The sequence below is a fragment of the Salvelinus sp. IW2-2015 genome, linkage group LG31 (assembly GCF_002910315.2).
Source record: "Salvelinus sp. IW2-2015 linkage group LG31, ASM291031v2, whole genome shotgun sequence".
NCBI classification, from domain to species: domain Eukaryota; kingdom Metazoa; phylum Chordata; class Actinopteri; order Salmoniformes; family Salmonidae; genus Salvelinus; species Salvelinus sp. IW2-2015.
In genome coordinates, this window is record NC_036870.1 from 4,619,703 (window position 1) to 4,629,887 (window position 10,185).

Sequence of the window (10,185 nt, forward strand, 5' to 3'; positions counted from 1 at the left end):
TGTTCTGAGTGACTCACCGAGCGATACAATTAGATGTGTTCACATTGCACAACCTTGGCCCAAACCATACCTCAAGTTACTTTTCTAAAGCAAATCAAGGACATTGCTGTTAGTAAACCCTAAGCGTCAACATCTCGGAGCAGTCCCTCGCTCCCTCCTTCCTAACTGAGATGGCTTAGAGAGAGGATAGGAAACAAATACAGAACTGTGAGGGACAGCAAAGCAGCACACACAGCCTATAGTGCATTTGTGATCCATTCCTGTGCCGAACAGGCAATGGAAACTTCTGCAAATGTAAATCTGCTGTGTTAAAAATACAGCGCATTAATGTGCACCACATGTGGCACTCTGGCAGGATGGGGGATATTTTGACGGCGGGGGAAGAGCAGGGAGGAAGGAGGGAGGGAGTAGTCCTGAGGTTTCTCCAACCCAGAGAGAGAGGAAGGGAGTTGGAGCACGCACACACACACACTTGAGTAGACACACACACAAGCGTGCAAGCACACACACGCGCGCGCGCACACACACACACACACACACACACACACACACACAACACACACACACTTGTGTAGACACATGCACACATACACATGCACACTAACCCACATACAGCTACATCTGCACTGCGTTAGCTCCTGCTTCATCTCCAGCTCCTACCTTGGGATTTCTCCATGAACACCACCTTGGAGTCGTGCTGGAAGTTGTGTCCGCTGAGGAGCATCCTCTCTCCTCCAGCAGCAGGGCACGTCTCCAAGGTCTGCTTATCCACCAAGGGCAGCTCCTGGGCTGATCTCTGGGCTGTAGGAGGGGGGACAAACACTATCCTCACGAACGAGTCAACACAAACCCATTCCCCATGCAGCCCCGAGCATCCAGACCAAGTCCTTTTCACAAGCTTGACAACTCTTAAAAGAATCATCACAACTAGCAATGCCATGAGCCATTAGCTCTCGAGACATAGGGTTCCTCTGACCTGAGGGTGAGGGCATGGATCCATTTCGTATTTGTTATTGTATCGTTTTCTCAAATTATTGTTTTTACAAATAATTTCTTGGCATCATGATCATACTTGGCCATCACCTCCTGGTTAACTTCAACCGCCTTGAAGTGTGTTATATTCCTTAATAAAAGTCTAATGTTGGCAAAGGAAAAAAATTATCTGGCAAAGAACCTTTCTGACAATTATTCTCGACAATAGAAATAAAGAGTCTCAGTTAATAACAGTTTTGTGGCAGTGTATCAGCGACCGACAATGGTCTCTTCTTAAGAGCTGAGATCATGGTTTAACCACATTTTTCATTTACCTCATAGAACTTGTGGTGTGATTCTCAGCCATAAACCCATGAGATTACCCGATCTGCTCAGATTTATATCGAGTTCTTTCAAGGTCAATGGTGCTTATCACCAAAGTCAAAATTATCTGCCACGTTAAACCATTTCCCCCCTGTATAAGACATTGCACAATTGGAAAAATTGTTCACGTGAAAGACTCTTCGTAGCATGGATGTCAGCCCCAAAAAAGGCATCCGTACATTTTAAAGCAGGTCTGATAGTGAAGGTGTACTCACAGCACTCTATGGGGTTGGATGCAGCCTGCAGGGACAATGTCCTTCCTGTGGGCTGGTTGATGTGAACCCGGAACACCATCCTCACACGTGTGTTCTTACGCCCGACGTCCGTCTCGCCCTTCCTCAGCTCGATGTCCGAGTTGCGAAGTTTCAGGATGCCGGCGCAGTCAATTCTGGATGAAACAGATAGAGAAGAAACCGAGTTAGACCTCAGAGAGGCTCGTAGCTATCGTCACGTCAGATAGATCCCATCATTATCCCTGTGACACTTACCACATACAGTAAATATCAACACTCGGCTAATTAAGGTATGGTTTAAGAGTTTCTCTCCAGCGCCACAAAGGGATTTCACCGTAGAGTAGATCAATAGATTCATCAGACAACGGGATTTCAGTGGAGGATTATCATCCGTATACTCAATGGACGGTTTACTCAGCGACCACTGCTTTCAGGTTGTTCCAACCCCCTTCAGCAACCCAAACTGCTGTGAATGTTAATAGTTTCATAAATAGCTTTTTAATGGCCCAAAAGAGAACACCCATGGGATGTTGATCCAATGTTGGTCCCTCTATGGCTCTCCCAGCCAGCCAATTGGCTGTAATTATGTTTTTTACACAGTCTCCGAGCATTCATCAGACACTTTATAAATGTCTCATTTCTCACCCCCCTCCCTCCTGTTTATGCCCTGCACTCACTTTTAACATTTCAGACTTTTTGGCGTTAGCTTTTACAAACAAATGTTCGTTTTTCCATGGCAGTACTCCTCGGTGCTACATTCCTTATAATGTAGTTAATGTCAACTTTTACACTAACTGAACACTCCCGAAAGTTTTTTGTCAATCACTGGGGGCTGCTCCGCTGGTGAGGCAATCAGGTGGGGCTGCTCCGCTGGTGAGGCAATCAGGTGTTGAGGCTAAGGACCCCACAGCCAGACGGCTCTCCCTCCGCCCACAGCCAGACGGCTCTCCCTCCGCCCACAGCCAGACGGCTTGGGGTGTGATGAGTGAACAAAGCACAGGCTGAGGCTACTGAGGCGTCTCTAGTCTCTATAAAACGCATGAAAAGAAGGGTTTCATCCCAAATGGCACCTATTCCCTATATAGTGCACTACTTTTGACCAGAGCCTATGGGGAATAAGGTGCCATTTCGGACACAGACGAAGTCTCAGTCAACTGTGCCAAGGGTTCAACTCAATGCCAATCTCAGGAGGAAAAATGTTTCTCCATTGAACCCCATGCAGCCCATGTTAAGAGTGTTTGGCTTTTGGAGTGTAGTCGGTCATTGGTAACAAAAGCATTGAATTTATCTCTAATCGAGTCAAATTAAGTTGTTGCATTGGTGCCCAAATAATACTGAAAGACTTGTCACGTGTTCAAGTTGATTAAAACTTTACCATAATTGATGACATGCTACTACTGGTAACTTACCAGATCACGATGAATTAATCCTTGTGATATATTATTTTACTTGTATAAAATATAGGAAGTCACATGGGAATATACTTCAAAATGTATAAACCCCTTGCTTACACAAACATCACATTTCGGGCTCCCGAGTGATGCAGCGGTCTAAGACACTGCATCTCAGTGCTAGATGCGTCACTACAGACCTGGTTCGATTCCAGGTTGTATCACAACTGGCGTGATTGGGAGTCCCATAGGGCGGCGCACAATTGGCCCACCGTCGTCTGGGTTTGGCCGGGGTAGGCCGTCATTGTAAATAATAATTTGTTCTTAAATGACTTCCCTAGTTAAATAAATCAAATAAAATCTCCAGAAAGACTACTGAAACCAAACACTGAAGTGAAAATGGTTCTATACGTTTAAGTGTTACATCCATTAAAATGCAGTAGAACTGCTACTGCCTAGACAGACCCCAGTTAGCAGCATTGAGGTTCCCCCTGTAATATGAGCTCCAGGGATTATAATACTGTGTAATGGGAAACCCATCCATCTGTACAGAGGGGTGATCCAGTCCACACAAACCCACACACACACACAGACAGACACACTCAAGCTGGTGCTGATCAGCCGTCACGGACATAACTCTACAGATGTTCACTCATCATGTGAGTTGCTCGAGGAGGAGCACAAACGTCTGACTGACTGATAGGCACAACAAAAAAGACAGACACAGAGGGGAATTAATACAAGCACACTCACACACTACTCACATGGCGCGCATTTTGTTCTCGGGCAGCAGTGGAATCTCCAGCACCTTGGTGTTGGACTGTAGGACCTCGTGGCTGGGAGTGGAGACGGTCTTGCCGGTGATGCGGTGGACCTGGTAGAAGGCATGGGGCCGCAGGAGACGGTCGTCTGCCGTACCAATGAACAGCTGCAGGGTCAGTGGCTCACTCTCCATGTAGCCTTGGAGCTGGAGGGAGAAGACATAGAGATTCAATTCCATTCAATTGTATTAAATGAATCACTTATTATCAACAATGGTTAATAGGAATTTGTTTTACAATGTTAATAGATAAGAAACAACTTATGTCTGGTATCTAGCCCCCACACACACACAACTCTTGACAACTTGTTAAAAAAAAAACAGGGATACCTTTCAAACACATATCCAAGGCCAACAACCCATACACGTATTTCCTCCATCAATGTCAGTCCGTGTCAGTACTGATAGGCTGCGACACACATGATATTACAGTAGCTCCGTCCCCAGCGTTCCGCTGGCTGCCCAAGAGCCAGTTACCCATCTGAGACAAACGTCCCTGCGATTTCACAGGGTCGTTTACCCTGCTGACAGAACTAAGCCCGGGTTACAGTGAACTAAAGGTTAGGCTTGTCTCCCAAATGGCATCCTATTCCCTATTTAGTGCACTTCTTTTGACCAGTCTCCCAAATGGCATCCTATTCCCTATTTAGTGCACTTCTTTTGACCAGTCTCCCAAATGGCATCTTATTCCCTATTTAGTGAACTTCTTTTGACCAGTCTCCCAAATGGCATCCTATTCCCTATTTAGTGCACTTCTTTTGACTAGTCAAAAGTAGTGCAGTGGGCCCTGGTCAAAAATAGTGCACTATAGAGGGAATAGGGTGCCATTTGGGACGAAACACATGTCACTTACACATGCTCTCATTGACCAAGGTCAGGGATAGATTTTTGTAGCGGTGGACGGAGTTAACTTTTTTTATCAGCGAGACAATCACATCATGATTTAATTGGACAGGATTCGGAACGGCTGCGGTACAAAACGGTTCTTAAAGAATCCCAGACCTCCAGAGGTGTTGCTTGACAGCCACCCAGAAAGCCGAGCAAAGGCACGGAGCCTAAATACCCACTCTGAAACCTGATAATAGAGACTACAACCGACACAGAGTGTGGAGCTATGCATGTTATCTGTACGCTATGACAGTGGAGGCATTAGCAGAGAAAACTTAGCATGGGGGGGTCAGACTGACGTAGTAAAAAAAGAAAAGAAGCAAAGGCAGCAAAGCCATTGAGTTACGATAGTCTACTTTATGCATTAACTTAAAAAGGAGTTGCCATACCATTTTTGACATTTTATTTACATTTATTTAAACAGGGAATCCTATTGAGGTCAATTCGTATTTTTCAAGGGCGCTCTGCACACAATCATACAACACAATAAAAGCATACACTATTTACAAGCAATTTAAGAGGGGTAGGCCAATCTAGATGACATAACACGTTTAAAACACTCAGAAATAGGACCAACAACGCTCCGCTAGTGCAGGGGGGGGGGGGGGGGTAAATTCCCACAACAGATTAATGTGTATTTTGGCTTATGGCCACATCTATAACCAAAAGCTCAATTGTTGGGGGGATAGTGATATTTAGAGTGCATGATGCCACAAGAGTTGATTGCAAGCCAAAAAGGCTTGCAAGCCAAAGAACACCATCCTAACCGGGAAGCACGGAGGTGGCAGCATCATGTTGTGGGGGTGCTTTGCTGCAGGCTGGACTGGTGCACTTCACAAAATAGATGGCGTCATGAGGATGGAAAATTATGTGGATAAATTGAAGCAACATCTCAAGACATCAGTCAGGAAGTTAAAGCTTGGTCGCAAATGGGTCTTCCAAATGGACAATGACCCCAAGCATACTTCCAAAGTTGTGGCAAAATGGCTTAAGGACAACAAAGTCAATGTATTGGAGTGGCCATCACAAAGCCCAGACCTCAATCCTATAGAAAATTTGTGGGCAGAACTGAAAAAGCGTGTGCAAGCAAGGAGGCCTACAAACCTGACTCAGTTACACCAGCTCTGTCAGGAGGATTGGGCCAAAAATTCACCCAACTTATTGTGGGAAGCTTGTGGAAGGCTACCCAAAATGTTTGACCCAAGTTAAACAATTTAAAGGCAATGCTACCAAATACTAATTGAGTGTATGTAAACTTCTGACCCACTGGGAACATGATGAAAGAAATAAAAGCTGAAATAAATCATTCTCTCTACTATTATTCTGACATTTCACATTCTTAAAATAAAGTGGTGATCCTAACTGACCTAAGACAGGGAATTTTTACTAGGATTAAATGTCAGGAACTGTGAAAAACGGAGTTAAATGTATTTGGCTAAGGTGTATGTAAACTTCCGACTTCAACTGTATAGTCACCCCTCCCCCTTTTTTCAGTCTGTCACACCTGAAGGTGTTGTAATCAGCAATGTCAATGTTCTTATTTTCGGATCGAGTCAATTATCCAAGTCTCTGTCAGAACCACAATATCTGGGCTCGTGTTCACGCACCAAGAAATATCAAGAAGGTCCATCTTTGACATCAAACTTGATATGTAACAGCCCAAGCCCTCTTCGTGATTTGAAATCCATATTTATGGTATTTGAAGTATTAGCACTGGATGAGCTTACCACAGTGGGCTTCCCATTGGGCGAACAGTAACAGAGCTAACACAAGATTATTACTGACAATACCCCTGGGAATATGGTAGCAGTACGATGACAACGCTGTGAAATAGTGGGGAATAGAAAGAATTACCTGAGCAGGGGTTGCGCTGTCATTAACTCAATGTTTTATAAGAGCCTCCTCGATGTTGGACAAGATAACTTTCCCCCCAGTTCCTATTTGGATGCTAGACATCCCTCTTGTTAAACTGGAGCCTCTCCCAAAAGTAGTCAAAATTGTCAATGTACTCCAAATCCATTGGTAACTGTAGAATGTAAGCCAGTACCGTAGCCAGAGGAGACGACTAAAGTCTTCCATTCCGTGACCTATTGTTGGTAGAGGCCCGGGAAAGAAAAAACACTGCTCTGTCTCCTTTAGCCTATCTGTAAGCCCTATAAAGTCATCTTTGAATTGCTTTGTGAAGATTGATGTTGTTTGTACCAACATGAATGACTACTGTGTAAGCATTTGGGTGCTTTTCCATCACAGCGGGGACCTGGGGATGTCTGTCACGAGCACGGGCTCCAGGGAAGCAGTGGTCCCTTGCTTCCCGCGACTACCACATCCCTAACTATGGAGCTCCCTGTAACAATCACCACTGGAGGACGCTTGTTTTCGGCACAGGCAGTGCCGCCCTACTCCCCTCCCTAGATCGTATTATCATATACTAGAGGAATGTCAAGACTGGCCGCTCATGGCACCAGAAAGAGATTAAAAAGGGAGAGAGGGAAGAGGGCAACAGGGGCACCCTCTCTCTCTCTTTCTCTCTTTCTCTCCACCCCTCCAGCTGACTTCACAGTCCTATCGTGCTTTTGAAAATATGGTTCACATGACCTCAAATTTCGTTTTCTTGAACACATAAAAAAAGCATTATCATTTAAAATAACATGGTTACATGACGTTCATAGTTAAGATTAAGAAAATCAACACTTAGCTAATGAAAAATGAATCTATCAGTGGTTCACAGTATTATCTCTGGCCAGTTTTAGATATTTTCACTCACTTTATTTGACATCACTTAATGATGTTTGCCATTAAAAGACCCCACAGACTTGAGTATGGGGTATTCCCTCGGACCCAGCTATGAAAGCTAAGCCTAAAACCTAGAACATGCAGTCCTTTAGGAGAGCATAACTCAGTCTGCCATCTGTATAATGGCGCGTGTGGTCTGCAGCGGCAGCAGCTGTGGCATTGGAAGAGAACAGAAAACACCAGGCTTAGCTGTGCTCGACATGGAGGGAACCAGAGTGACTTCGAGAACAAACTCTGTACAATTTGGGCAAGGTTTGACTCAGAGGAAGAGCAAGAGAGAAGGGCCAGTCAGCCAGTGTCCACAGCTCCACAGCCCACAGTGTACCATGTAATCAGGAAGCTAGGGAGAGATTGAGTGGTCTTAGGCTCCCTCTAACATCTCTCTCAGGCTGCCAGAAACGTGTGTGGTTTGAGCCCGGCCTGGACGCCTCCACAGGACGCCACTGTTGATGATGTCAGCATTACAGACGGGAACTTTCCTAAACAAAGGGAAGCCTGTGTGTTTGGTCGGAAGCTGGTGGAGGGAGGGAAGGAAGAGAAGGGGAGGGAGGTGGAGGTTTTGAAAGAGCACACTATTTCATGATGAGAGTAACCCAGAGCCCATGTCATTAAATCATTAGCACCTAATCACAGAGAAAAACATGCTACCCAGTACGGATGTGAATTGTGACGTTTAGACACACAGGACCATACAACACGCTTAGCTAGCTACGTTCTCAGGTTCCCATTCAGCCCCACTGTAGCCTTCCTGGTTAGAATCCCAGGTTGGTCGCAAACTTTGTGGTGTTACCACACGAGGATATGTGAGAAGTTCAACCGTCCAGGTACTATTCAACACATGTAAACGTTGCCTGTTGAAACCTTGGAGGGCTCACTTTCTCTTCTCGACGTAGACACTGTGGTTTATTCAGAGGTTGAAGTCAAATCAGTGATGTGGTACAATGATTGGGAAGACCGGCCTTGTAGTCCAAGAATTACAATTACTCAATACTTCTTCTGAGTTGACCACCAGAGTTGACCACTGTGGTTTAAGCTCATGACTGAGCTTTTACTGGCCACACTACGTCGCTTTGCGACTGTCTGTCTGCACTTCAGACGTAATGGAAAAGTTTGAGTCACCCTCGTCTGGACAGGAACTGACTGAGCGGACTGGTCTGTCTAATAGCATACCTATGGCATTTCATTCAGAACTATTACGTCTTTCAAATAACATCACAGACGTGTAATGATAAAACACATAACCACTAATCTATTTAAGCGCTGGTGATATAAATAGATTGGAAAGAAAGTGATCGGAGAAATACAGTGAGCTCCAAAAGTATTGGGACAGTGACAATTTAAGTTGGCTCTGTACTCCAGCACTTTGGATTTTAAAGTTACAAACGCACAAATATCACCCCCCCCCCCCCCCCCCCAAAAAATGCTAACCCCTGTTATTGTAATGGTGAGAGGTTAGAATGTCTTGGGGGTATGATATAAAATGCTAACCCCTGTTATTGTAATGGTGAGAGGTTAGAATGTCTTGGGGGTATGATATAAAATGCTAACCCCTGTTATTGTAATGGTGAGAGGTTAGAATGTCTTGGGGGTATGATATAAAATGCTAACCCCTGTTATTGTAATGGTGAGAGGTTAGCATGTCTTGGGGGTATGATATAAAAAATGCTAACCCCTGTTATTGTAATGGTGAGAGGTTAGCATGTCTTGGGGGTATGATATAAAATGCTAACCCCTGTTATTGTAATGGTGAGAGGTTCGCATGTCTTGGGGGTATGATATTTGTGCTTCTGTAACTTTCTCACTCATCATTATTCACGATTCATTCAGGATTATCCCTAATTATCCCATCCACATTCATGTAGAAGTGTTTAGACACATATTCTATTCTTATTTACAATAAAAGTGACTCCAAAAGGACACAATACATTATTTACCATTCATTTCTATTGGGCACAAAATCATCTGAAACACAACCAAAACAAACAGCAAATGCACAAAAACGTATGTACTTTCCCAATACTTTTGGAGCTCACTCAGGTCGGAGAAAGTGTTAAGCCGAGAAGTGATGGGGCTAATAGTATTACATCCAGACAAGTCTATATTAGAGTACGGTATGTTAGTATAAGGAGGATAGCAGACCTGCACCACAGGGTGTCCTCCTGCCAGAGCCTTGACTGCCCCTCTGCTCCCTTCGGTCTCATAGTGGGCACGGTGGTGAGATTTGGGCTGCACCTCGATCTGCAGGCTGTACGGCCCCGAGCTGGATGGCAGCTGCCAGTCAAGGGCTGGTAGAGATGGGCTAAGGTGGAGAGAGTATATGTCAAGTTTGCAGTGTAACAAGACACAACTGCAGATTGTCAATGCTTTGCTTGTATATTTCGGAGTTGACCTTACTTTGACCTCAAAAACTTTCCGTTGTCAGGAGCTGTCAACCTTATAAGGAATATTCTTTCAGTCAGTCAAAGTCTTGCTTCAGCTTACCTGACATATTGCTTTGGCTTAGACCATGAGTATGGGTGCTGTGGCACATCCAGGAATCCCCCACAGTAGTTCTCCTTCTTAAAGGGCAGGCGGGAGAAGGGGTACTCATCCTGACAGAGCTCCCCAGCGCTGAGCTCCTCTCCTCCAGGCTCTACCTTCAGGCAGACTGCCCCAGGCTCCAGGCTGGTCTTCCGGGCCTTCAGAGGGATGCCCTCCCCCAGGT

The 10,185-nt window shown here is 45.0% G+C and overlaps 1 protein-coding gene across 2 annotated transcripts in view; it reads right to left on the reverse strand.

Annotated features, from left to right (window-relative positions):
• Window positions 1–10,185, reverse strand: part of LOC111956111 (nuclear factor of activated T-cells, cytoplasmic 1-like) — an 86,998-nt gene that overhangs the window by 67,763 nt on the left and 9,050 nt on the right. The window contains exons 3-7 of one of the 2 annotated variants that reach the window (XM_070436348.1): window positions 9,963–10,138; window positions 9,621–9,780; window positions 3,745–3,947; window positions 1,572–1,744; window positions 661–801 (exon numbers count right to left, since the gene is read on the reverse strand). In XM_070436348.1, the coding sequence (XP_070292449.1) occupies window positions 661–801; window positions 1,572–1,744; window positions 3,745–3,947; window positions 9,621–9,780; window positions 9,963–10,138 (853 nt within the window). The remainder of the gene's footprint in view (window positions 1–660; window positions 802–1,571; window positions 1,745–3,744; window positions 3,948–9,620; window positions 9,781–9,962; window positions 10,139–10,185) is intronic. The other variant, XM_070436349.1, reaches the window with a different exon arrangement.